Genomic DNA, 12,405 nt, shown 5'->3' with positions numbered 1-12,405 from the left:
TGGTCGGGCATCCTCAGCTGCAGACCTCCATCTACCTCAATTTGCTGACAGTCACGGAGCAAGATTAGGACCTGAAGGGAACGGTCACGCTCTCACCAGCTGCAGTTTTAAGGAACAGGCCAAGAAAATTAGTTTCAAGTTACATAGTAGAAATTCAGTCTTGGATTTTGAAGGCTTGGACTGAGATCTATAGGAGAGAGATTTGACTGTTAACTTTAGCTATGTTGAAACGGCTTTTTGAACTGTATATACTCCTTAAAGATGGTAGGGGATAAAAGAAATTAACATTGTGTTATTGAAATACTCTTCTACATTTAGTACCTATGTTAGTTATTTCCTCTTTCTTGTATCTATCATCTCTTCCTTGACTGACCTTCATTTAATTCAGCCATATTACTATTCAGCTAGTTTTTTCCAAAGTGCTAAGAGAAAAGCAGAAACTGTAAAGTCAAGTTATGAGGAGGACGGAAGTCACTACACCTTCTCTTCAGGCAGTCATGTAGAGGAAGAATAGATATCACGAAATGGGAGTGATTCCTAAAGCTGTGGAGAAGAGGCAATACAAATCAGACGTGACATGGAAGAAAGTCCAAACTACAGATATTTTGAGAAGACAAAGACTTTATAGTTGCTTCGATGTCTCTTTCATTGCTCAGCTTCATGTTGCTATTCGTTTAAATGAGGAAACTTAGCCTAAAGATTTAAAGGAGTTTGGACAATTAATGTACTGAAGTGTAAATTGCGTATGATGGAGGTTTTACACCTTCCTCTGCAGCATTTGGCATCAGAGTTATTTGATACAGGATACTTTTCTGATCTGATACTGCGGAGCAGTTGCTGAGAGAGGCTGGGGACATGTGACATAGATGAAATTTTCTGGCTGAAATCTTACATATTTTTCCTCTAATTATTGTTGGCAAAGAGATGTTGAAATTCCAGAAGTGTCTTATGATTTAGAAAGAACTTGGTTTTGAAAGAACAAATCTTTTGGTGGGCTAATTAAATAAAACAGATTGAATTGTACTAGTAGAAAAAAATCCTTGTTTTATATCTGAGCTGCAGCAGGAGGTTCTAAGAAGGATTTATAGCTGTCTTCAACGTTTAATATCTTCAGCCTAAGAAAATGTGGAGTACTGGAGGTGAATGATAAATTCATCAAATGAGGCAAACATTTTGTTTTACATCTATAGAGTTCTTCCTCCATCTAAACATTAAATTTGACTTAATTTTTTGGACGATACAGTTAAATGAGATTTTTCAAATGATTTAATCCAATGTGCTATATTGAGCAGGATGATTAATGAGTATGTCTTGTTCAAATGTATTTGAGGCAGTTTGTACTGTAGTATAACCACCTGCTTTGATCCAATATTTATTTTCCAGCTAGGTTGTCTTTCTAGAAACTAAGTAGTTTTCGTTTTTTACCATTAATATCCATAGTCTTTGTGACTTAGTGAAAGATAACAGGATTTTTAGACAGTTTTCACTTGAAAAAAAATCCTGCTGGTTAGAATTGCTTCTAATTTGTTCTGGTATGCATGTAAAACCACTAATAGCTTGCAAAAAGCATTGCAAAAGTATATAGGAGAGGAAAATACATACACTTTATCCTTCATGAATTCTGTATTAAAATAGATTTGCGTGAGAATGTGACTTCGTGTGGTTATCTTTGTTCTGTCTTTTAGTGTAAAGTTCTGGAACAACGGTTAGAGCAGGGGATGGTGTTTACTGAATATGAGCGCATTCAGAAGAAAAGACTTATAGATGGTGAGTGCTCAATAGCTCGGCTTCCTGAAAATGCTGAGAGAAACCGCTTCCAGGACGTCCTTCCTTATGATGATACCAGAGTAGAACTAGTCCCAACCAAAGAAAATAACACGGGTTACATCAATGCATCTCATATCAAGGTGAGAGAAAGACCGTTGGAGATCTTTTTTTTTTCCAGTTTATATGGTAAATAAAAATGCATTTGGCAATTAATTTTGGTTCTGTCAGATGACTAAGAATCCTTCCCTGCCTCTCAAGAGGTTTCTGTGGGGAAAGAGGGAACCTGTTTTTCCCCGCTGCTTAGAAGAATAGTAGAGGGTTAATTAATTATTGGAGAGGTCTTCTGGCTTTCACTTCTATACTGAACAGATCTTTTATATTGATTGTCTCTCTCCCATCTCTTCCATCTCTGTCCTGATTGGTACTAATAGAAGGCATGTCCATTCTTCCCAAAGTTAAGAAGGCAGATAACTTTTAAATAAATTGGGATTCTTTGCAATGATTATGACATTTTAGAACTGCAGTGACAATACTAATTATTCCATCCTCTTCTCATTCTCAGGCTAGATCCACAGCATGCAGTAGTCTGGCTCCCTGCTTAAGGTTTTTTTTTTTTTTTTTGATGGTTAAAGGAACAGATGGAGCTAGAGGGAATTCTGCTCTTTCATAATTTTTGGATGACCCTTTTCCCCAGCCTTAGTTCTTTAAACTTTATTAAAAACGGTTTGCAGGAATAAATAAAAAAAAAAAAGAAGTTTGCAGGGTGACCTCAAGAACCTACGAGGCAGTTCATTCATTTTCAATCTACTTACTAAAGTGCAATTAAGAGAGTTTTTATTACTTGAGTAGTTGTTATAGTTGTTTTATTATCTTCTTTATAAATCTGATTCTTCCCTGGTGTGGTACCATAGTTTCTATATTTCAACTCATTTCCAAATTTTGAGTAACTCTTCTGACCTTTCTGAAGTAAAATAACATTTTGAGGAAACATCAGCTAATACTGACTTCTCCTGGTGCGCATAATAGCATTTGCCTCATCAGGGTATGAAAGCTTCTTTAAACCCAAATTGGCCAGGATACCTTACATTCACAAAAGAAAAAGAAATATAATGTACAAATAAGTAAAGAAAATTTATGCTTATCATGTAAAATACATTTATTTAGCTATGTGCTTATATAATTTTAAACATTGTTTCTCTTGATCTGACGTGGCAAGGTGCAGCTAAAAAATGGGAGGCAGTTACAAATCACAGTATCCTACTTCTGCAGTGTTGCTGTCTGTTTCAGTTTGTGCATCCTTAAGTGGCTGACGTAGGAACTGGGAAAGGGTTTTAAATGGTTAGTAATCGAGTTTATTTCTTTTTACAGATCTCGGTTGGTGGCATGGAGTGGGATTACATTGCTACACAGGGCCCTTTGCAGAATACATGTCAGGATTTCTGGCAGATGATCTGGGAACAAGGAATTGCCATTATAGCTATGGTGACAGCAGAGGAAGTGAGTACAGACCCAGTCAGGTCTATCCCAGAAACTTATGCAATGATTTTGTTCTGATCCATTAGAGTAAGGGGATCCTCGCTCCAACAAACAGATTAAAGATAATTTTCTGGTGACCCCTTTGCCGCTCTGTATTGTTTTTCTTGGCAGAAAGCTCTAAATTTGCAAACTCTTTCCTGTGGAAAATAGGTTTATTCAGTGAAAAGCCAGAACACTGTAGTAGCACTTAATAGAGGAGAAATACAATTGTTAAAGGAACATTTGTTATATGATTGCTTTCATGTTTGTTGTTAAGGAGGTGTTTTGCTTTTAAGGAAAGCGGGAGAGAAAAAAGCTTCAGATATTGGCCACGTCTTGGCTCAAGGCACAACACTGTAACATATGGAAGATTTAAGATTACCACGCGATTCCGTACTGACTCAGGCTGCTATGCAACTACGGGTTTGAAGATTAAACATCTTCTCACAGGACAGGAGAGAACAGTTTGGCATTTGCAATACACTGACTGGCCAGAGCATGGCTGTCCAGAGGATTTAAAGGGATTTCTCTGTAAGTTTTATTTAATAGCTTTTTGTTGTTGTTATTGTTGTTTTTATACCACCTAATATGTCTGCTAAACATGAATTAGCTTTTGACAGCTATGCCAAGCACTCTGCTGCAAAAGGTGTCTTCACACTGGTAAGATGCTGAATTGTATTTCTGGTAGGAGTACACCTGCCAGTTAGTTAAAGTGACTATTTCAATCTAAAGCAAAATACATAATTTACTAAAGTTCATGTAGGTTAAAACATAATTATACTAAATGTCACACATCTGAATATGTGCCAGCAATAGCAAGATGGCCACAAGCTGTTTTTGGTGGGGGATAGGGGAACAAGGGAATCCATAGAAAAGTTGGATGATTTTTGCATATCTGTATTGCTCTGGTTGGGTTATGACTTGTGATGTATATAAGGTATAATTTTTCCGTGGAATATCATTTGTTAAATTACTACTCTTCCAATGGTTGTGCAGTGTAATAGCATGGCTTATGGAACTTTATTTCCTAAATTTGTCATTCTTATGTTGTTCAACTTAATAGCATACTTGGAAGAGATCCAGTCAGTGCGGCGCCATACGAACAGCACTGCAGATCCTAAAAACTCTAATCCTCCCGTGCTGGTGCATTGCAGTGCAGGTGTAGGACGAACAGGAGTGGTCATACTGTCAGAGATCATGATTGCCTGCTTGGAACACAATGAGGTGATCTCTTTTTTTTTTTTTTCTCATGTTTTCAATAATGTTAGGTAGTGGAAGAGTAAATAATCTGCCTAGTAAGTATTTTATGGCTGTTCATCTGAGCTTTCCCAAGATGTGGCCTTTGGAAGAGCCCTTAAAATTATGGTTGAAAGCGCTTTTGGCAATTTAACAGAAGTTAATAATCTTCTACGGTTGCCCACTTACACACTTGGAATGCTCAGTTAGGATGTTGAATCACTGAGTGGAACAAGGTATGCCCTGGGCTACAGAGCATGTTTCAGGATGTTGCCTTGGCTTTACCACTTCATGCCTTAGTTTTAATAGTTAATGTTCAAGAACATGTTTGTAGTCAGTCTCTTGTGCTTGCTATTAAGCATTTTTGTTCCTAAGTGTAATATTACTTGCAGTACGAGTCTCAGTGGAGGACAAAGTGGTAGTTTAATAAAACAAAACCTAGTCCTATCAGCCTTTAGCTAGAAGTGAGCAGTTGTAAAGCAATTGGTAACATTATGTGCTGCCTGAAACTCAGCAAATTGATTGTTCCGTCTATTGTTTCCTTATCCTAACGCTGTGACAGACTTTTGCAGTTATTAGATTTGTGAGGACCCACATACCCCATGAGATACGCAAATATTTCACAGGTGAGGAAGCTGAGGTAGGCAAGGTCAGCAGTGCAATGAAGCCCATACTGTAGGTATGGGCTGAATTATCAGAGCTGGAATTAGAGCAGCTTATTGAGTCCCCAGATCACTGATACTGTCTTGAATCTCTCCGCTGAGAGAGGATGAGCGAGTCTCCTTGCTTACCAGTTCCTTGTAACCGTTTGTTCTCTTCCTCCAGATGCTGGACATCCCACGAGTGCTGGACATGTTGAGGCAGCAGAGAATGATGATGGTGCAGACTCTTTCTCAGTACACTTTTGTCTATGGAGTTCTCATTCAATTTCTCAAAAGCTCAAGACTTATATAATCCCTCCCACTTCCTAAGGGACACTGCAAGAGTTTACAGAAAGAAAATTACAGTTGTCCAGGCAGACCTGCTCCCACTGTTTTTTTCTTTGTATGATGAATCACACAGTTACCTTTTAGGGCTGGTATGTGACTGTGAAATGCAAGTCAATGTAACTGTCCTTGCAAAGCAGGATCTTCGCTGGACTAAATTCTTCCCATGTTCAGCTGCAGCCATATTAGGGAATGATTTTACTTGTACTGGTCTGGAGTACTTGGGAACGTTTTTTAGAGTGGTGTTACTTTGGGCAAAATAAATATCTTACAGAATGGAAGTACATGGCACAATTGTACTAACTTTTTTTTTTTTAATGTAGTTAACTGCAAAAGCTAAAATATGTGGATGCACATGGGGAGAGAAACCTGTTCCTTGGGAATGTCAAGGTCTTACACAGTTTCATTCTGCTTTCAATTTTATATTTAGAGCAGTACACCTGTATTTTTTAAAATGAACTTTCGGTTTCCTCTGGTTTACTTAGCAGAACTAGCAGTTCTTACATACTTTAAGTGGTTGCTTTAAGGGCAGTTATTTTTGTATTTTTTTAAACAACTTTTTAAACACAGTTATATTTTCAGAGGAGAGGATTGACAATGCTTGAACTGAAAAATTGTGCAGAGAGTACTAGGGTAATAGGTAGTTGTAGAGTGCAGTGTAATAAAACTTACAGGTGAACGATCAAGTTAACTGTTGATAATTTCCATTTAAGTAGAAGCAAGTTTACCTATGGAGTTGTAGGCAACAAGCAGGGGAAAAATATTATAATTATCTACAAACGTCTTGGAAAGAAATGGATGAGAGAAAGTACATATACAGTATTATTCATATATTTAGAGGACAGTTTGATTTTACTGGCTGAAATCAAAGTGGATGCAAATGTTTTAAGCACTTTTTTTTGCTCTGTTATTTATGTAGTTAAACATAGAAACTATAATCATATATTGTTTCATATGGTAATACGCCGTTACTAACCTGTTATTTTAGGAAGAGCCTTTAAAGTTGATGAAGTGAGAGAACCAAAATTGGAGTAAGAAGGTGCATAGTGGCGAAGCGGGAATGATTGTGTAACACATAATGGAGGAGGTGTGGCAGCTATGATTGCTGGTTTTCACAGTGCAAAGATGACCATTAAAAATGTTTATGTTCCCAGTCAGGAGAGCCTTTAAAGCACTGGAAGTTTCTGTAGAATCCTTCAGATTATTTTGTTAGTGCTAGAACAGGTTTTGCTAATGGTGTGCAGCATTGCGATGAAGAATGTTCACAGGAGCCATTTGAGAATGCCTGCAGAATGTAAGAACTCTTTGAGGTAACACTGGAGATGTGGGTATTTTGGTAACTGTAGAGCTGGCAGTCAGTGGTTGTGGCATGGATCTGAAGATGTCCTGCCTCCGCTAGCTGTATTGTCCCTGACTAGTGTGGGTCTGGTCTAATGACGGTATCCCTGAATACTCTTTTGTCTGTGTTTTTAAAATGGGGACAGTGTGGTTTTACCTGCCTTTTCAAGTGTTTTGAGATGCTGAGTTGAAAATCCCTATACAAAAGTGAGCTATTTGTTCTTAGATACCTGGTGCAATTCCAAAAAGCCTTATAGTAGACCAATCTGCAGGTGTGTTTAAATATCAATTTCTCATGATACCTGCTTAACGAAATGAAATGAGACTGAAAGTGATTTTTTTTTTCACTGGTGAAGTGATGTTATTTTTTTCTGACCTGCCTCAAGGGCTTGGAAACTATTACGAATAATTACCCCCCCCCACCCCCCTCTTCAAAGCAATGATTGTCCTCTCAAAGCATTAATTAATATAGTCATAAATAGGTTGCCTCAATTTCCTTTGTAATAAGCTGCTTGTATAAAGATAAACACAAGGTCCAAATGACTTTGTGCTAATATGTCATTCTATAGACATGTACTGGTTTAAAATACACTATGATATTCAGCTAGTGCATTTGGTCGTCTTTCAGACAGTCCAAATTGTTCTACTCTTAGAAGCAGTAAGATTGAATATTTTTAGATGGGGGAAAATGTTCTTTCTGTAACTATGAAGTGCCTAGCAAGTATTAACTACCAGATGTAAAACTGGAAGGAACACTGCCTTATTCCAGAGGACACCAGCTACTGAAGACTGATTCTTATATATAGTCTTGCAAGCAAACCAATTTGATGCATCTGTGGTAAGAGAAGTATCAGTGAAAGAAACAAAGATATTTGGTCTGTTTGTATTGTGCCCTGTGTTTAAAAACATTGCTTTTTTTCGTTTCTTTTTTACCACAGTTCACCTAAGTCTTCAGAAATATTCGTGAGTGGAAAGGTACACTCTAGAATGTAGCTGATACCATTTCCAAAGTTTGAACTGTGATCATAACATGATACCTGCAGCTTTTAATGAAATTATATAAGGCCTCAACTTTAAGCGACACTTTTTATCGATTCAGCAATTACATCAGATATAAAGCATTAAAAAGAGCAATTAAGATAAAAAATTTAATTCCAAACTTGTGTGGTGGCTTCTGAGGTGGTTGAGGTCTTTGAGGTTGAAAGTCTTTTCTTTTGGTTCTCTCTTTTGTCTTGCTGAGAGGAACTGAGTTCACTTTTAGAGGTGGTCACTCTCTGATCTGGTAGTCAGTCTTGATATTTTTAAGCAATAACACTGCTACCTCCTCCACTTCAGCTTTCAGATCTGTCCATCAGCAGTGCATTTCTGCATTGACGTCATGTGAATTTTCCTACTGAAGATAGCAGGATTGTTTTTATATGTAAGCATATGTCTGCAAGGGAGCATTAAAAATGAGCAGTTTCTCTTCTGAAGACACCAAAAGAAATGAAACTCCACAACCTCCTGTAATAAAATTTAATTTAATTTAAAAGCATTGTTTAGATTCTCAGATAACTTCTTTTAAAAGAACATTCAGTTTTTAGCTGTTCTGAGCCTTGAAAGGGATGCTTTTTACACGTAGTTGCACTGGATGCTTTGTAAAGTGTTGGACATTTTAAGAAAATTCATTGCCCAAATCTAGTCACAGCCTTAGCTGCAGGTGGATCTTTCTGTCAAAAGCTTAAAATTCCCCTATAAGCCTGTCCGTTTTGCCAAATATGCTTCTGTTTGGATGGGGAAGAAACCAGATAATTATCACGTAAGATTTGAGTTGACTTTTTTTAGTGGAAAAGTTCATGAAGCTATTCCTGAAGTAGATGATGAAGAACAAGATGTAGGTCTCTAGGAATGCCAGAGTTCTCAGGGATAAATACAGGTGCTATAGTACTGCCAGGAGACAGAGTTGACTGTCTTTTGTGGGCTAGGTGGAAAATGCTTTTTAGGATCAAATTCTACAAAGTCAGGAGAAGAACCTATGAATTGTAGTAAGGGCTTCTGACATTTGATTTCTATCTTGCTTGCAGTGAGGAGAGATTGTTTGGCCAGTGAATCTTTGTATTCTTGGGCTCACAGCTCTTCTCTAAAAACAAAATTCAAAGCCCTGTTGATTGCAAAGGTGACGCTGACTTAGCAGGCTTTGCTGTAGGCTGCAAAGCACATCTCGCTTGTCCTGTGATGGAGAAGATCCGTGCTACAAGTTGGAATTCTGCGTTGCGTTGCTGCAGCCTGCAGAACAGTGCTGTCCTTTTTCTGCTGCACGTAGGAATGTGGTCTCCACGAGCAGCACAACTTTTATGCCTTAGCATTGCACTCATTGTGCACAACTGAATGGTAAAAACGACAACTGCAGGGCACTATGGTTTAGGTTTATAAATGTAAGTAATTAAAAGCAGGTGAGCAAGGCAGAGTTCCTGTAATTTCTGTGGATGATGAAAAGTTGTTCTAAATTATCATTAACATTTATATATATCTATATCTCTATAAAAAAGTAAATTAATAATAAGTAAGATTAAAATGTGTGCTAAAATGGAAAAATTCTTGGCATTTTGAGAAAGTATGTATTTTTTGGCTCCTCTTGTAATCTTGTGTATCTTTTTTTTTTTTTTTTTTTTTTTTTTAGTGGATGACATTTGGAGCAGTTTTCTCCAAAAATAGCTTCTTAAATCCAATAACTAAGGCTACCAGAGGCTGCTGGTACATTTTTCTTGTTGGAGCAGCTGTTAAAGTTGAGTGGCTCATAGATTTCAATGGCCTTTCGACCAAACTTTGGAACTGCAGGGTTGTTTATCATACAAGTTAGCTGTGTAACGGGACCTCGGTTTTAATACCAGTAGTGTTACTAAAACCCTGGAATTAAAATAGTGAACTCATTACTATACTGCAATAGTTAGCTCAAATTACTAATTTAAAAGGAACAACAGTTCAATTGCTAATAATTCCATGCTTTAGGTGGTTGTTTTTTTTTTTCCCAGTATTTAAAACTCATGCAAAGCCAGAGCCCAGTCCTGCAAGATGCAAAATTCCCAAAGTTCTTCCTGATACTGTGGGAATTAAAAAATGCTTATTGCCAGTGAAAGTTTGAGCCCTTAAAGCATGAACATTCATGTCTACTTTAAATTTAAATACAGATTACAAGAATTAACCAAAAGAATGCAGCAGGAATGTGCATACATGAAACTAGAGCATTAAAAGGAAAAGTAGCTGAGATAGCTTGGAAGAAATTCTCTTTTGAAGCTACAAAATGTTGGAACTAGAGAGCGTGGATTTGAGGAATGACTGAAGGCATTTGGAGGAGGATTTGGAACATGTTGTATCCACAGCAGAACTGCTAGAAGGGTTTGATTCATATGGTATGTTTTTCATGGCATAGTAGGGTAAGTGAGCATGTAGTCATAGGTGTTATTTTTACAGGCTTTTTAAAATGTGATTTTTGAAACTCCAAATATTTTTTCAGAAGCTGTGTTATTTTTAAACATATTCTTTTCCAAATAGATGCAATGCAATCTGTCAGCTCAGTTTCTGTTTACTCATTAAAGGTCAAATTTTCGAACCGTGGTCTCTGGTTTTCCATGTGCAAATTGCAGGGTGAATAAGCATACATGCAAATTTGCACTGATAATTTCTAACGGATGCAGGTTAGACTGTTTGGAAGTTTAAGTAATTTATGAATGCAGCTAGGTGTTTACTGCAGGCGTGAATTACACCTGGTTAAGGTTGGGTTGAAAGTCAGGTCCTTGAAATGTTGAGTTTTAACATGTGCTTACAAATATGTTGCAGTGCAGCGTTTGCCATACACTGATATTAAAACTTCAGAGAATCTCTAATACTGTGCTAGGGTATAGGAAAATATCTTAAACTTTCAACAGCTTTTGCAAATATGTCTGTAAAAAAGATTTCTTACTAAGATCCTATTGGGGACCAGCTAACTTGGTGCGTTTTGCTGGCATCACATACGTTACCTTAAGGTCTACAAGGACTGTAAAAAAAATAAAATCTTAATTTCTATGAGCATTTCAAGAAACAGTTGCTAAATGACCTTTGATTCTGTTCTTTGCTGTTTTCCACATGATGCTGCATTTAGTGGTAAAGAATAACCTCCAGTGTATTTGCTCTTCACAAGTCCATTCTTCAGCTCTAACTGGGGAACGAAGGCAGAAATAAAGTGCAAAGAATTAACAGAGTTTACAACTGATCCAGCGTGTGGCAAGTTAGAGAGCAAGTCTGTAGACACCGTAATGTTGTTTTATTTCAGATAGGCGGCAATCAAAACTACCAAATTGTTACTTTTACAAGCACAGTTTCAGAAGGCGCCTCACCTTTAAAAAGGGAATTTAAATGCTGTTTTTCCATGTGGAAATATTTAAGAAAAAAAATAGGGGATTTTAAAGTATTTAAAGACTTCGCAAACACTGTTCATTTTTAAAATGATAGGAAACTTGATAGGAAAATAACATGTAAAATCCTCCAGTCTGTCACGTTGCTAATCCTGAATAATTCTGGCAGACAAGGTGTACATGCTGTCTCTTTACAAAGATATTTCCGTAAGTTGCTTTGAAATACCCCAAATCCCTGTGTCCTCTTTATGGATGATCTGGGGAGACTTAGGTGGAAATTTTAGAGACTTGAACTTGCAGATCAGTATGTACACTCCTGCACATTGCTGAAATCTCTTCTTTCACCTAAAGCAAGTTGTGTTTGAAGTCCTTTCAGCGGTTGTGTAGGACTGAGTCCTTGCTGTCAGAGCAATACAGGATCTGGCTCTGTTTTCTTCCATTTTTGTTTGAGCCAATATGTGAGGATTTAAATGGGACTTTATTTAAACAGTAGCTACATGAATTTTCAAGTATTATTTTCTAGTACTAAGCTAGTGGTTAACACGTCTATTTTTGCTGTCTTGCCACCAATACTGTAAAAATGTATAATCAAAACAGCTTTAATTCTTGTAAAACTGAAATTGGTTTGTAAAACAATGTACAAATTGTGTTTCATAGACAGAAAAGCTTGTATTACTGAATGTAATATATGTGAAATGAATATATAATAGTCTATTTTTGCCATGAAAATAAATATTTGAAGCAACTATGAGTTTTTATTGTTCCATTATTAAAAGAAAAATCAGTGAACTTAATTTTAATGTGCAGCCCTAGCCTGGGACTTCACCTTCCATACACAAAGATGTCAAAGCTCTGCAAGTGCTGTCCTGCATTTTAATATGAAGATAAACTTACACTGTCAGATACTAATGGTTCTCATCTTTGCGGCAGGAAGGTTTTGTGACTGATACCCTATCATCATTTTACATATTTTTGCATTTTCAAAGGACTTCTCTAGTACTAAAGATTCGATTTCTCTTTTACCTTTAAGCAGAGGAGGGTTAAAAATGTTTCGGAAGTTGAAAAACCCATTCCAAAAGCAGGTGAGAAAAGAAACAATCTACTGTATACTTAGTATCATTGGAGCTGCTAGCAATACTTAATAGTGAAGTTTTCTTCCTTTTGTAATTGATATTTAGTCAAAAAGGGAG

General features: G+C 37.0%; 1 protein-coding gene across 2 annotated transcripts in view; it reads left to right on the top strand.

The window, feature by feature from the left end:
• PTPN21 (protein tyrosine phosphatase non-receptor type 21) overlaps positions 1-11,961 on the top strand; it is a 46,477-nt gene extending 34,516 nt beyond the window's left edge. For both annotated transcript variants that reach the window (XM_035539305.2, XM_035539303.2), the window contains 5 exons: positions 1,686-1,907; positions 3,136-3,264; positions 3,579-3,813; positions 4,346-4,506; positions 5,344-11,961. In XM_035539305.2, the coding sequence (XP_035395198.1) occupies positions 1,686-1,907; positions 3,136-3,264; positions 3,579-3,813; positions 4,346-4,506; positions 5,344-5,472 (876 nt within the window). In that variant the 3' untranslated portion in view covers positions 5,473-11,961. The remainder of the gene's footprint in view (positions 1-1,685; positions 1,908-3,135; positions 3,265-3,578; positions 3,814-4,345; positions 4,507-5,343) is intronic.
• The last annotated feature ends 444 nt before the right edge of the window (positions 11,962-12,405 follow it).

This window comes from Cygnus atratus, chromosome 5 (genome assembly GCF_013377495.2).
Source record: "Cygnus atratus isolate AKBS03 ecotype Queensland, Australia chromosome 5, CAtr_DNAZoo_HiC_assembly, whole genome shotgun sequence".
In the NCBI taxonomy this organism is placed as follows: domain Eukaryota; kingdom Metazoa; phylum Chordata; class Aves; order Anseriformes; family Anatidae; genus Cygnus; species Cygnus atratus.
The sequence above is the reverse complement of the archived record's forward strand: the minus strand, read 5'-3'. Positions and strand labels throughout refer to the sequence as shown.